Source organism: Delphinapterus leucas, chromosome 10 (genome assembly GCF_059928025.1).
Source record: "Delphinapterus leucas isolate spDelLeu-1000000601 "Yukka" chromosome 10, BTC_Dleu_Yukka2, whole genome shotgun sequence".
Classification (NCBI taxonomy): domain Eukaryota; kingdom Metazoa; phylum Chordata; class Mammalia; order Artiodactyla; family Monodontidae; genus Delphinapterus; species Delphinapterus leucas.
The window spans coordinates 96,876,687-96,891,191 of NC_143138.1; the positions used below are offsets into that span (position 1 = coordinate 96,876,687).

The 14,505-nt window shown below is 52.4% G+C and overlaps 1 protein-coding gene across 1 annotated transcript; it reads left to right on the forward strand.

The window, feature by feature from the left end:
• Window positions 1-43: 43 nt before the first annotated feature.
• On the forward strand, window positions 44-13,124 carry CAV3 (caveolin 3). The gene is made up of 2 exons (XM_022564679.2): window positions 44-566; window positions 12,676-13,124. The coding sequence occupies exons 1-2, from the start codon at window positions 453-455 to the stop codon at window positions 13,015-13,017; spliced, it is 456 nt and encodes a 151-aa protein (XP_022420387.1). The 5' UTR covers window positions 44-452; the 3' UTR covers window positions 13,018-13,124.
• The last annotated feature ends 1,381 nt before the right edge of the window (window positions 13,125-14,505 follow it).

A 14,505-nucleotide genomic window follows, 5' to 3' on the forward strand; every position in this document is an offset into this window, starting at 1 on the left:
ACAGGTGGGGACATGATGGCCCAGAGAGGCGAGGTGTGCCCAAGCTCACACACCCAGCAAGAGGTTGAGCTGGGGGCTGAGCCCACCTCCTTCCCACAGGAGCCCAAACGCAAATACCAGGGTCCCACAGCAGCAGCCAACCACGGGGGCACCAGAAGACACCAGGCCCTTGGCTCATGCATGAGGCCCAGCGCCCGTGCAGCCCCCTTTAAGGAGCGCTGGGCCTTCCTGCAGGGCTCCAGTCTTAATTTTAGCTTGGAGGCCTGCCACCAGAGCCTTCAGCCAGCAGCAGGCTGAAGTTATGCGGGACAGCTGTCAGCCGGCACGCTGGGTGGGGCCTATTTAGCCACCAGCGGCACAAGTCTGGGGACACTGTTGTCCCTGCCCCAGGTCTTTTCAGCCCCGCTGGCCACACGGCTCCGATCTCCTCTCGCAGGTCACCCAGCTCCACGATGATGGCCGAGGAGCACACAGACCTGGAGGCCCAGATCGTCAAGGACATTCACTTCAAGGAGATCGACCTGGTGAACCGGGACCCCAAGAACATTAACGAGGACATAGTGAAGGTAGGCTCGAGGGCCTGCCCCGGCGCCCCCCGCCTGGAGGGTGTCAGGTTGGGTGCTGGAAGGGGCAGGCTCTGCTCCCGCGCGATCGGCTTCCCTGAAAAGAGACCTGTTCCTCTGTCTTCTCCAAATCCCACCCACCCCCCCGTCCCGCAAACCAGCTTGTACCCCCAAAGAGCCTTTAGTGTCAACAAGAGCAAAGAATCAGCTGCACATACAGGCCCATCGACCGGGGCGGGGCAGGCGAGGCGCAAAGGAAACTCTTCACAACTCTGTAGCTCTTCCCGTGTGCTCTTGGCCCTCGGCTGGCGACAGACGAGGCGGCCAAGTTGGGCCCTTTCCATGCCAGGGGCATTTTGTGGTCTCCACAGTGGGTGCGGGGTTAATCCCCAGAGGGCGGTTTCCAGCAGGGCTGCTGGCCCCTTGCAGGGGCCCCCGCTGCCCCAGGCTGGGGGGCTGTACCCTGCACTCATGCCTGCTCCTGGCACGTGCAGCATCCAGGCCAGGCCAGAGGCCGCTCAGAGGGCACCGGGACCCCTGAAAGGGAATCTTGTATGAGGGTTACCCTGCCTTCAGGGAGTCTCCTTCACGGCCAGGCCTGAGTCAGGCCTCTTTCCTCACCCGATGCCATCAGCAGCCCGGCTGCCTCCAGGGCCACCCCTCAGTCCAGCCTCTACCCGGTAGCCACAGGGATCTTACTACAGCAGAATTCCTGGGAGAAGGGTACCCACCAACCAGCATCAAAGTCACTGGAAGGGCCTTTAAGAGGGCAGGTGCAGGGGCCTCCCGGGTGCTCTGCATACATCAGAACCACAGACCAGTGGTGTCCAGTAGAAATATAATGCGACCCATTATACAATCACCCTATGTCATTTTAAGTTTTCCAGCAGCCATGACTTTAAAAAGGAAAAACAAACAGGCAAAATTAATTTTCAAGATATTTCTCATTTAAGCCAATATGTCCAAAATAGTATCATTTCAACGTGTAATCACTACAAAACAATTATTGGTGAACAATTGTATAATCTTTCCTCATCTTCAAAATCTAGTGTGTATCTGAGACGTGGGATGCATCTCAGTTCAGACTCCAAAGCTTTTATGAGAAACCCTTCTGCCTTTAGATTCCACGTAATGAACAGTTGAAAACTGAGTCACAAACCCAAACTGTGCCAAACATTCTTACAAGTTTCCCAATCACAGAATCAACTATCAGTTTTTACATTTTAATTAAAATTAAACACGATTTAGAACCCTTCAGTTGCACTACCCACAGGTCAAGTGCTCGTACATAGCTCAAGGCCACTGGATTAGACAGCGGGGTTAAGGGCTTGTTCTAAAGGACAGCCCTGCGTGGTCACCTTCAGTGGGACACCTCCCATGCTGCATGAGTCTAACTTCCCCCCATGGCATTCGAACCCCAGCACATCTGGCCCCTACCTTCCCCTTCCACCTCCAGCTCCCGTGCCTCCTGTGCCTTTGCCAGCAGCCAGCCTCCTCTCCTCCACGTGGTGGACGCCCACTCAGCCTTCGAGACCTGATTCAAATGTCACCTGCTCAGGAAGCCTTCCCCAACTCCTCCAAGCAACCAGGAGCTCCTTCCTCTGTGCCCTCGCCTCACTCAGGGCACTTCCCTGTAGCAGCTCCTATTGTGCTATTATTGTATTTATACGTGTCTTCTGTGGTGCAGAGAGGGCCAGCACAGCACAGTTTGGGAAGTGCGGCAAAATTAGGGAATGAACGTCCCGAACTGAAAAGCACCATACACACGCCAAACAGTATTTGTCGTGGTTTGTGCAGTGTGATCTAGACGGAACGGTCCCAGACTTGACACTAACAGATGTGGTTTCAAATCCAGACTCCTCTACTTAAAAACAATGACACCGGACCCCCTGTAAAATGAGCATAATTTACTCCCCCAGGGTAAATGGATCTCAGAGCAGCGCTGTGCCATAGAAATAGACCGAGAGGATTGCATGAGATAAGAGGTTTGAAAGTGCCTACGAGAGTCCCTGGCACACAGCAAGGGTGTGCAGATGTGATCTGATTAGGAGCCTGGAGGAGCCTGCAGGACAAGAGAGCTAAGCCAGGGCCGGCGTTGACACTCAGGCTCCCCTCTGGTGGGCCCTGGCGGCTGCGGGAAGGCAAAAGAGGACCCTTAGGGAGCATGTGTTTTCTGAAGGATCCCGCAGCAGGTGACAAGTGGAGAGGAGCTCTCGGGTCCCAGTGAGCCAGGAGGGAGCTGGCTCCAGGCTCGAGGCCCAGGTTATAATCCAAGGCAGGGATGGGGGCGGCCACACGGATGTGGTTGCTTATGCAGGCTCCCAGGGGGCTGGGAGCTACCCTCTCCCGGAGGCCCTGAGCCCCAGAAAACCATGCCTCAAAGGTGAAGCAAGAGGCCCACAAATGTTCTTGTCGAGAGGAGATGATTATTTGGTGTATTTACTGGACATTCCCTGGTTTGGGAACTTATTTGACTTTTTCTTTCATTTTTAATGAGTGAGAGATGAAAACGTTTTGAAATTTAGAACAGGGATTCTAAAACTGAACCAGATAAATACCACAGACAGGTTCAAGAAGACTTCAGGTTGGTGTAATGGGATGTGAAAGAATGAAGAAAAGGAAGAAATGGGAGAGAGCGTGGCTGAAAGAGAGAGGTCTGGCCTTCGGGTCACCTGGATGTCTTTCATCGACCAGGGAAAGGACCGGGGGGTGGGGGGGGGGAGGACAAGGGACCAAGGGGGTGAGGGGGACAGAGATGGAGAGAAAGAGAAACAAGGTCAGGCCAAGATGAAGGCTGGAAAGGCTCCCGTTGGGGTGGTGTCACATGTGGTAACAGGCTCCACGTGTGTGAGGATGACGCCGTAAGACGGTAAAATAAGACAGGCTACAGAGACCCAAGTCTAGTCCCAGCCCTGACTCTAGCTTGCTGTGTGACCCTGGGCAAATCCCTTTCCCTCTCTGGGCCTGAGTCCCTAGTGTAGACAGAGGCCGGGTCGAGAAAAGGGAGACCCGTCCCCTCCACCGCCAGCTGCTGAGGTTTCACACAGAAAAGACAAGGGTGAAGAGCAGGAGACGCACCCATCGGGCCCTTGGATTTGACCCTCAGCAGAAGGAGGTGCTCCCTCTGGATTTCTAGAGTCAAAACTTTCCCAAACTTCCCTGAGCAAGGCCTGGTGCTACCCTTGAACCCAGGCTGGAAAGTGAGTGCCAACAGCTGAGGGAGAGCTCCGCACAGCCCAGCAGTCTTGACTGTAATCTCCCAGCTCCGGGCTGGGCCTGGGCAGAGGGGAGGCTCGCCTCATTCCCTTCACCCCCACCATCACCACCATTCATGGAACATCGATTCCACGAGTCATTCCTGAGCACCTGCTCCGTTCCAGGCACTGTGCTGTCGCATAGGACGTGGCAATGAGCAATGAGACCCACTGCGTGTAGGGCCCATGCTAGGCTCTCGGGGGGCAGGAAAGGAGGCCAGCGGTCCCTGGCACTCCAGCTGGTCAGTGAGGACACCATTCCCTTCAGACCCAGATTGCAAAGACTCCAGCCTCTTCCTCGTGCATTCCTGCAGGCCCCCAGTCCCACCCCAAAGTCCACCAGTTATTTGTGAGAGGTCTCAGGGCTTTCTCATCGACACCCCTCCCCCTCCCCAACTCACACTTAGGCAGCCAGGCCCTAGAGCAGGGACATATGAACCCCTCGGCAGGCAGGTCCTTCAGTTTCTGGTTTCAACCACTCCCCTCAGGCACTCAGGGCCGGCCCTTCAACCAGGGCCGAGGGAGAGACCTGACCCAAGCCCATCACACTAGTTCCCACCTACCTCCAACCCACATCTGCCACAAGACCCTCCCCCTTCAGAAAAGCACACAGACAGCACCTTCTGCCTCTCAGCTTAGGCTAACAAACACCCAGAGGACCCAGTAACCCTCCTTCCCCCAAGGTCTCCAAACTCTGCTCCCACTGTGGGCCCATCTGGACACCCTGTTTCACAAAGATGAAACTGACCTGGTGCTTCCTCTTCAGAAGAATCCAACAGATTCCAAGAATCCAAGAATTCCAACAGACAGAGAAGATGAGACTAAAAACAATGAGAATGCACAGGTGGAGGTGATAAATGCCTTAAATCAGTGCCAGATGAAGGGTCACGGGAAGGAGGAAGACATCACTTTCATCTGGGAAAATCAGGCACCAGCTTCATGGAGACGTGGTATCCAAGGTGCATAAATAATAAGAAAAATGTAAAATGTGGAAAGGGGGCATCAGGCTTTCCAAGAAGAGAGAACAAAATAAGCAAAGGCCACAACGTAGAGGCGAATGATGGGCAGAGTCAGAAAAGGTGAGGAACGGGTATTGCCACTCCCCTGCCTATGTCCGTGGCAGACATTACTAATGGATCACACCACGTTTCCAGGAAGCCATGGACCATCAGCTAGGCTGAGTTGGCCCACAGGCGAAACCTCTTTGCTATGCTGTCTGCAGGCGAAAAATGGGACTAGGAGCATCTGAAAGGGAATTTGTGGGAGAGGAGGCAGAAAGGGCAGGTTGAGGCTGAATTAGGAAAGGTCATGACCTGCCAGGCATTCCACACTGGCAATTCCTTCATTTTGGAAAGTACCCCTGGCAAGTACCTCTAAGAAGGGCTATACCCTGGATTAACTCACACTGAGGTATTTACAACACAGTGTTGTAGGGACTCCTGTGTATCAACTAGAGTTTTTAAAAACATCCACTTTCTTGGGGAGCTTGTGAAAATGCAGATTTCTGGGCCCTGCCACCAGAAATTTTATGAGGCAGGGCCAGTGAATGCTTTGTACTTTAAAGTACAAACAAGTTCCCGTTGTCCTATAGAAGATAAACCTGTAGTCCAGAGTTGTCACCAGTTTCCCCTAAAGACACAGAGTATCAGTTATCCACTGCTGTGTGACACATCACCCTAAAGCTCCATGCTTAAAGCACCAAGCCTTTGAGGCTCTCTCAGTTCTGTGGGCTGAGCAGCCTCAGTTGGGCAGCTCTGCTGGTCTCACTGGCCTCTCATGCAGCTGCAGCAGCATCTCCTCTACAGCATTCTGGTGGTTAAAGCGAGTCACAGGGCAAGCCCAGACTCGCTATGGTCTGAGACTGCGTGCTGAGAGGCATGACCAATCTGGGGTCATCTTTGGAGACTAGCTAACTTCCCCCCAGAAGTTGGTGCACAGCTAACCTACAGCTCAACCCAGGGCCATTCCTACTACTCTCCAGTCCCCTGCACCAGCCTTCCCGAAGGCAGAGACTAAGGGGGCAGGGAGGGAAGGGAAGAGACGGGCAAGGACAGGGCTCTGAGATCTGATGGGGGCTCCTCTGGTGGATCCCTTCTCTTCACACACCCCCCACCCCGGTCACCCTCTGTTATCTTGGTCTCTTCACAGTTCCTTTAAATGAGCCCAAGTGTCCTTACCTCCAGGCCAGGTGCCCCAGGCACCCCCTGTAGGATGCCCAGGACCCCAAGATCCCACTAATCCCTGGCCCCCCTCTTCCTGCCCTCAGAACCAGCCTGTGTTGCATTCTTGCCTCACCTCCTGCTGAGGTACCCGGTCCTGCGATGACCCTGATCAGGGAGACAGCAGGGGAAATTCAGGCTCAGGCTTTGATGTCAGGCCAGCGTGGGCTCCACCCCTGCTTGTCCTTACAGGCTGGGCGAAATGCTGGATGTAAGACACGTGGCCAGAAACAGACACCTACAAGGGCCAAATTGTGGGCATTACTATGGTTATCCCAGATTGTGTAGAATTCTATTTTTTAATTAATTTTTTTGGAGTACAGTTGATTTACAATGTTGTGTTCATTTCCGGTGTACAGCAAAGTGAATCAGTTATACGTATACACACATCCACTCTCTTTTAGATTCTTTTCCCATATAGGTCATTACAGAGTACTGAGTAGAGTTCCCTGTGCTCTACAGTAGGTCCTTATTAGTCATCTATTTTATATATAGTAGTACGTATATGTCAATCCCAACCTCCCAATTTATCCCTTGCCCCCTTTCCCCCTTGGTAACCATAAGATTGTTTTCTACATCTGTGACTCTAGTTCCGTTTTGTAAATAGGTTCATTTGTGCCATTTTTTTACATTCCACATACAAGCGATATCATATGGTATTTGTCTTTCTGGGTCTGACTGACTTCCCTCAGTGTGACAATCTCTAGGTCCATCCGTGTTGCTGCAGATGGCATCGTTATGTTCTTTTCTATGGCTGAGTAATATACCATTGTATCAATATACAGGTACCGTATCTTCTTTATCCACTCCTCTGTTGATGGGCATTTACGTTGCTTCCATGTCCTGGCTGTTGTAAACAGTGCTTCAGTGAACACTGGGGTGCATGTATCTTTTCAAATTATGGTCTTCTCCAGATATATGCCCAGGAGTGGGACTGCTGGATCATATGGTAGCACTATTTTTAGTTTTTAAGGGACTAGCATACTGTTCTCCATAGTGGCTGTTACCAATTCACATTCCCACCAGCAGGGGAGGAGGGTTCCCTTTTCTCCACACCCTCTCCAGCACTTATTGTTGGTAGACTTTTTGATGATGGCCATTTTGACTGGTGTGAGGTGATACTTCATTGTGCTTTTGATTTGCGTTTCTCTGATAATTAGTGATGTTGAGCACCTTTTCACGTTATTGCCAATTATAACACATGAAGCAGAGCTTTGCCGTTTCTCAGCTATTCTGCAGCTAGAGCTTTAACTTTACAGGCCAGTGCTTCTCAGGCTATCTGGGTGAAAGGTCAGTTTTATTATTATTATTCCAATCTGTTGTACACCAATAGTTTGTAAAAGTCAATAAAAATTAACTACTAGAGAGATGAAGGGGAAAATAGGCATTGACAATGTAAGCTCCAATTTTTATTATTAGTAGAATCAACAGACATAAAATTATTGGCTCACATCACTGTGACTATTTCCAAATGCCTACTCTCAACTTCTGTACTTGCCTTGTTGGGAAGGGGGCAGTGACTGTGGACCACTCTTTAAATAGCAAGGTAATAGGTGAGAAAACCAAGACCCAACAAAGCTAAGCCACTCCTTTGGGTCTTGACTCCGAAACTAACTCCGTGTCACTAGGGATGTTGGTCCAATCCTCTCGGTAGAGTTAAAACAAACAAAAAACTGAAAACAAACAAAAAACACAGGCCCAGAGAGGGCAAGTACCAGGTCTCAAATCACACAGTGATTCGCTGAACAGGTGGAAACTGGACCCAGATATCTGTCCCCCTGCCGAGAGCCGCTCCCCCCGCCTGTCTGAACTGCGCAGGGCCCTGGATGGCCAAGGACTGAGTCACGCAGGAATGCGGGGGAGGCATTTTTGAAGTGGGTGTGGCGTCTGGCCTCCCCCTCAACCGCCGCCGGCAGCGCCCAGCTCTGCTGTCCTGCACCTTCCCCGCCCTCTCGGGGATGGCCGGTTCCGATGAATCAACTGGCTCTCTTGCTGTTCCAAAAATAAATATGCCAGAGAAGGGGACACCAACCTTACGAGCAGCCCCTTTCTCCCCTTCCCACAGCCAGCCCCGCCTCCAGCTGCACACGGAGCCCTGAAGCTCCGCCCACGGCCCGAGCCCCCTGCCAGCAGCCATTTCCCCTCCACTTCCAGAAAGGAATTAAGAAATGAAGTCACCGTGCGCCTGTGATACACTGGCGCGTCTGCCTAGGGCTGCCTGAGCCGGCCTTATAAATATCTCCCCAAACTAGTGTGGTGACCAGAGATTGGTCTCAGTGCTCAGTCCTGATTAGGAACGGCCTCCTCCTCCCAGGACTACCTGTCCCTCTGAGAGCATATTTTCGCATTCACAGACAACGGAGCTGTTGCCCTGTGCACAGTGCCTAAGGCAATTACTTGAAATAACTCAAATGCCAGCAACAACAGCTTCTACCTTGTGCAAAAAAAAAAAAAAAAAAATCATTAACGGGCAGCGAGATCCTTGGGGGCAGGATTATTACCATAGCAGGAAAGGAGGGAAAAGAGGACCCCATCCATCTTACCTGCGCGGGCTGAGTATGCATGCACACACACATTTATGACCAGGTAGGTTGGAGAACTGTCGTATTTACGATCTGGGTGTCAACAGCTTTTCTGAGATATATTTTCATAGGAACTTCAGAGCAACTGAACAAACGGTTACTGTCGCTGGGCAGCTACCACGTATTGTACTAAGCATTGCCCAAGAGGAGGGGTGCCTAGCACAAAGTAGCTGCTTAATAAATATTCGTTTGGATGAATGGATGGATGGATATGAATTGGTGGATGGATATGGATGGATGGATAGGTGGGTGGATGGATGGGAGAATGGATAGATAGATGGATGGGTAAATGAACAGATGGTGGGAAATGGATGGATGGAAAAGAAATTACTTCTGTGCTTCATAACAGAGTTGTAAGAAGTAGCAAACACATTTTACAATTGAGGAAATGAAGCTCAAAGAGGTTATCTGCCAAGGTCACTCATCAGATCAGCAACTGCGCTGGTGTGCAAAGCCACCTTTGGGACCCTAGCTTCCTGTTGAAGAAAGCGCTCTGTAACAGCCACCAGCAGCTAACAATTAGGGATCAGGGATTCTGTGCCAGGCAATGTTCTGAGTATTTACATGTCATACCTTATTCAATCCTCCGATAAACCTAATGAAGTCAATCTAGGAAAATGAGGCATATGAAAGCTAAGACACTTGCTGAAGGTCACAGAGCCAATAAGAGGCAGAGCTGGACTCAAACCTCAGCACTGCGACTTCAGTCAAGGGCTCTTTTCCACTTTGTCGCCTCTTAGAGGCCAGACACAAATCATCAAACGTGTTGAATGGAGGAATACGTGAACAAAGCAGGCTGGGCTGCCGAGGGGCAGGGGAATTGCTGCCTGCTTGGAGCAGAGTGGGCGGCTGCGAAGAAGGGGCTGGGGGCCCTGCCCTGGGGCAGGTCTCTCTGGCCAACAAGGACCAGACCTCAGAGGGGACAGTCACCCTCCCTGAGAGCCAGCATCTGCCTCGGGGTCGGACCCTGGCTGGGGCCGCGTGAAGAGCTTAGATTAGAATCAGGACGCCCAGATGCACCTGTCTGCCCAGATGGACGTGAGGAGGCAGGGCTGGGTCATCTGTGAGTGGGGAGACACAGTCCTAAGGAACAGTCACAGGAGGGGCAGTAGAGGCCCCAGGCGCTGAATGGGAGAGAGGAGGAAGGAGGGAGAGCCTGCTGGATAAAGGCAGGGAGCACGCCTCCACCCAAAGGCCTCCCTCAGCTACCCAAGTTCCTGGGGCCACACCAGGATCCAGAGCCCAGCCCGGGGGGCTAGGAGGCATCAGGCACAGGCCGGGCATGGCCATGATAGGGGAGGGGTGGGTTTCAGAGGTCAGAACACCTCAGTCGGCAGGATCCAGGCCCTGGGGGTTTGACTGAATCTCCACAATCATGGTGCATGTACCAGGTCAACGTTGGAATGGTCCCCCAGGGCCTATAGTCCCCAGCTTCTTGGATCTGCAAGCAACAGCAACTCTGGATTTCTGCCCATATAGACCAGATGTAGAAAGATGCCAGCCCTTTCCATCCACTCTCCAAAGCCATGGGACGTTCCCCAAGCAACTTGGGCCTTCTTTTACAAACATCCAGCACACTACTCCTGCATCTCTGCCTCCAAACCCCCAGCCCCCCAAATTCCCAGCCAGATACCACCTCCACCTCCAAGAAGCCCTCCAGGAAGAAGTGCCACCCTTTCCAAGGAGATGAGGACCATATTCATATTCTTCCTTCCAGCCCTTCCCTTCCATCCAGGGGGCCATATGAGAGGTTATGTGACCTCTGCTAAACCCCTGCAGAGAGAAAGCTGGAGGTTGAGATGTACAAGCGGGTCCCGGAAGGACCTCTGCCCACCCAAGTCAGCTTTTGAACATCGCCTGAAATCTCACCCCGTGAACTCTGCTCCACAACAACGCACCATCCCCAGGGTGGGGCTGCATCCTTAGCTGTCTCCGGGGGGACCCAGGGATCTGAGGCCTAGCACAGGAGCTCAGAATCCAGCCACACGAGAAAAACAGGCCTCAACACTGGACATACAACATGGTCATGTCCACTCCCCCCCACCAAAAGAGTTACACTGGAAAGAAAAATACCAAAGCAATAATAATTTTAGTACTAGAGAAATACAAATGGGAGATGCTTGTGTTTTGTTTTTGCTATTCCCTTAATTTTCTGCAATGTGGCTATGTTATAAGAAAAAGTAATTTTAATAATAACTTTAGGCATAGAGGGGATCCCCTTCCCCTCAAAAAGTAGGAAAACGGTTCACTTGGGGGTTGAAGTTTGAGCTCTGGCATCACTGGTCCCCACTCCCCCCGCCAATTAGTCTGATCCATTCATGCATTCATTCAACCAACTACTATGAAAACAGCCCAGGAACACACTGCCCCCATGTTACAGACAAGACAGCTAAGGCTCAGTGCCACTAAATGAAATCACATATGAGAAAGTAGCTATGACGGTGCTTAATGCACAGCAGGGATTAGCGAAAAGTTAAGGGACTTGGCTGAAAGCAATCTTTTGTATTTCTTCCGTCTTCCCAAATGGGGCCTCAGTCACCATTTCAGTGGGATGCGTGAGCAGGTTTCTCTGAATGCCCACGTTCCTCGCAGCTGCAAAGGAGGGATGGGGTGGGCAGCGGCAGAGGAAGGTCTGAGGTCGCTGCAGGACCAGCGTGGGGAGAGCAAAGCCTGTGTCCTCCACGGGTGCTGCGCTCAGACACCAGATGCCTCCACCAGCCAGGACGCCGCGGCCCTCACCTCACCATGTGCCGGATCCTAACACAGCTCTCAGGCCGCTGCACCTCCCTCTAAACACCTCCATGACCCCAAACCGGGTGGGATTCGGCGACGGCTCCCAACTCACCCCCCACGTGCATCCTCACAGCTGCGGCAGCCAGAGTGAGCCACTCAAAACTCAGATCAGAGATGCAGAGGACAGGCTGGTAGTTTCCAGAGGCGGGGAGAGGGGTGGTGAAATGGGTGAAGGGGCCCAACGGGTGCAAACTTCCAGTTATAAGATAAGTAAGTCCTGGGGATGTAAAGTAGAGCATGGTGACTACAGTTAACAATACTGTATGTAGCGTCTATTTAAAAGGTGCCAAGAGAGTAGTCGTAAAAGGTCTCATCACACACACAAATACGTAACTATGTGTGGCGACACACGTTAACTACAGTCAGTGCAGTGATCATTTCCCAACATACACAAAATCAAATTATGTTGAACACCTGAAATGAATATAATGTTAGATGTCAATTATACCTCAACTGAAAAAAAGCTCAGATCCAGCCGAGCCACACCCTGTGCAAAAGCCCTCAGTGGCTCTCATTGCACTCAAGCCCCCATGCTTGCCCCGCCTGGCCTCTCCAGCCTCCCTCCGGCCTGGGCCTGCGCTTGGCCTTCCAGAAGCACCTACATCTCCCCAAGAGCACACACTGTCTATCCCACTGGGTCGCAGCAGCTGGTGCCCCAAACGCTCTTTTCCAGCCCACAACTCCTCCCTCCCCCTGGCTACCTCTAGGTGTCAGCTTAGCTAGATGTCACCTCCTCCAGGAAGCCTGACACCCAGGCTAAGTTAAATGTCACCCTGTGGGTGCACACGGCCTGTCCTTCCCGTACCGGAGCACTGGTCACTGTGATGTAACTGCCTGCCGTAAGCTCCAGGAGGGCAGAAACCTTCGCCTGTTCGTCACCCTATCGGCAGGCACCCGGTACATTTTTTCAGGATGACTGTCCAATTCCCTAGGATCACAAAACAATAGAATTTCAGAGCCACGGCTCGTGGCCTGCCTCTAACTTAGTTTCTTTTAGTAAGTTACTCAACTCCTGGGGGCCTCTGATCCATCCATGAGAGAGAGAAGTGGACCGGCTCTTGCTCCTCTCTGCTCTGGGACAGCACCGGCATAACCTGGGACTTGTCAGAAATGCGGGATCTCAGGCCCCACCCTGGACTCACCGGGGTCAGAATCCCAGGGGGTGGGGCCCAGCCACCTGGTTTAACAAGCCCCCCAGGGGGTTCTGACGCTTGAGAAGTGGGTGGCTGCTGTGACTTGAGGGTTCCCCCTCCCACCCCTGCAGGTGGATTTCGAAGACGTGATCGCGGAGCCCGTGGGCACCTACAGTTTTGATGGCGTGTGGAAGGTGAGCTACACCACCTTCACCGTCTCCAAGTACTGGTGCTACCGCCTGCTGTCCACACTGCTGGGGGTCCCACTGGCCCTGCTCTGGGGCTTCCTGTTCGCCTGCATCTCCTTCTGCCACATCTGGGCGGTGGTGCCCTGCATCAAGAGCTACCTGATCGAGATCCAGTGCATCAGCCACATCTACTCGCTCTGCATCCGCACCTTCTGCAACCCGCTCTTCGCTGCCCTGGGACAGGTCTGCAGCAACATCAAGGTGATGCTGCGGAAAGAAGTATGAGGCTGGGTGGGCAGCAGGGGTGGCGGGGCAGGGGAGCCCCGCTGGGCTGGCCCCACCATCAGGCTCTGCGGGGCTGCCGGCAAGCTCTTTCTCCTTGGGGACCGCTGCTTCCCCCCAAGACGGGAGCACACAGAGTAGGGAAGCCGGAGAGAAAAGACAGCCCGCCACGGAAGCGCAGTGGCCTTCCCTCCGCCCCCTGCCCCACCACAACACCCCCATGACCAGGTGCCAGGAAGATCATTGGCTAAGAGGCAGCTACCGCAAATCTTTGAATTCACTTGTACTGTAACGGCATAATCCAGCCCTCAGCTCCCACCTGGACACACCCCCTCCCCCCCAGGAAACCACCAGTGACTGCTGGCGTTAGCAGGGTGGCTCCAATAAAGGGTTTCCGGCTGCATCTGGGAAATGCTGTGTTTTGCATGTGTCCATAAGGTGGGTGCGCGTCCTGACCAGCTCCAAAAATATATTTCTCTGCCCTGAGAAGCAGGAGGGGCAAGCTGGTCGGCCCTTCTCTCGGCCAAATGCAAGAACCAGATTTTGGTTTCTCTGGGAATTCTTGTTTGCTGGGTATCTGTTCCTTGGGAGATTATTTCCCGTTGATTTCTGTTGCCCCTGGGCCAGCCAGTGGTCACCCACAGAAGAAAATGGCCGCTGGGTTAGAAGGGGAAGGTGATACTCCCTGGGCACCACTGGGGGCAGGGCCTGGGTTCAAAGCTCCCCTTTGGCTCAGACGCTGAGCCCCTAGCACTGCCTCTTGGCATGTACACCCTCAGCCCCGCAGATGTGGTGATGGCATAAGGCCCCATTCGAGCATATGTGGACTCACCATGGAAATAAAATGGAAATAAACGGCAATGGAAAGGATATGTCCCACCTCCTGCCCACCTACACTCAGCAGCAACAAAACAACAACAAAACCCCCAGAAATCTTACATTCTTTAGGGACGCTTTTCCCAAGGGTGTTTCCAGAACTAAGTCCTCTGAAAAAGGAGGGAGGTGGCTTTTGCGCTTAAATTTGTTTGGAAAATGCTCCATATTTCTCTTAGAGATTTTTCAATAGACATTAGTACATTAAAGGCTCTGACAAGTCCCGCAGAAAAGAAAGCTGTTTAGGCCAATAGCCCCCAACCCTACATGACCCTTTTTTTTTTCATGCAACACCCATTTAAGTCTCATAAAATTCAGGTTCCAAAACACTTGGCCTGTTTTCAGAGGCATCACCTCACTGGCAGCCGGCCATGCGCCCAAGGGTCCTGGGGCAATGAGGTAGAGGGAACGGTACATGAACCAGAGACAGGGCACAGGCAGCCTTGGTTCTGCCTCTCCTCCTAGTTGCCTTCTCTGGCCTCAGTTTAATCATGTATGAAATGATCTCTAATGTCCATTTTAGCTCTTTTTACCCATTTTTGTTTTTTCAAGTATCTTCGTATGACATTTTCAAACGCCGAGGAATGTTGAAAAGGTCTGCCGTGAACACCTATCTAC

Coding starts and splice junctions, on each gene's coding strand:
- CAV3 (XM_022564679.2), top strand. CDS start 453: ATGATGGCCGAGGAGCACACAGACCTGGAGGCCCAGATCGTCAAGGAC. Junction 567..12,675: donor TTAACGAGGACATAGTGAAG/GTAGGCTCGAGG, acceptor CCACCCCTGCAG/GTGGATTTCGAAGACGTGAT.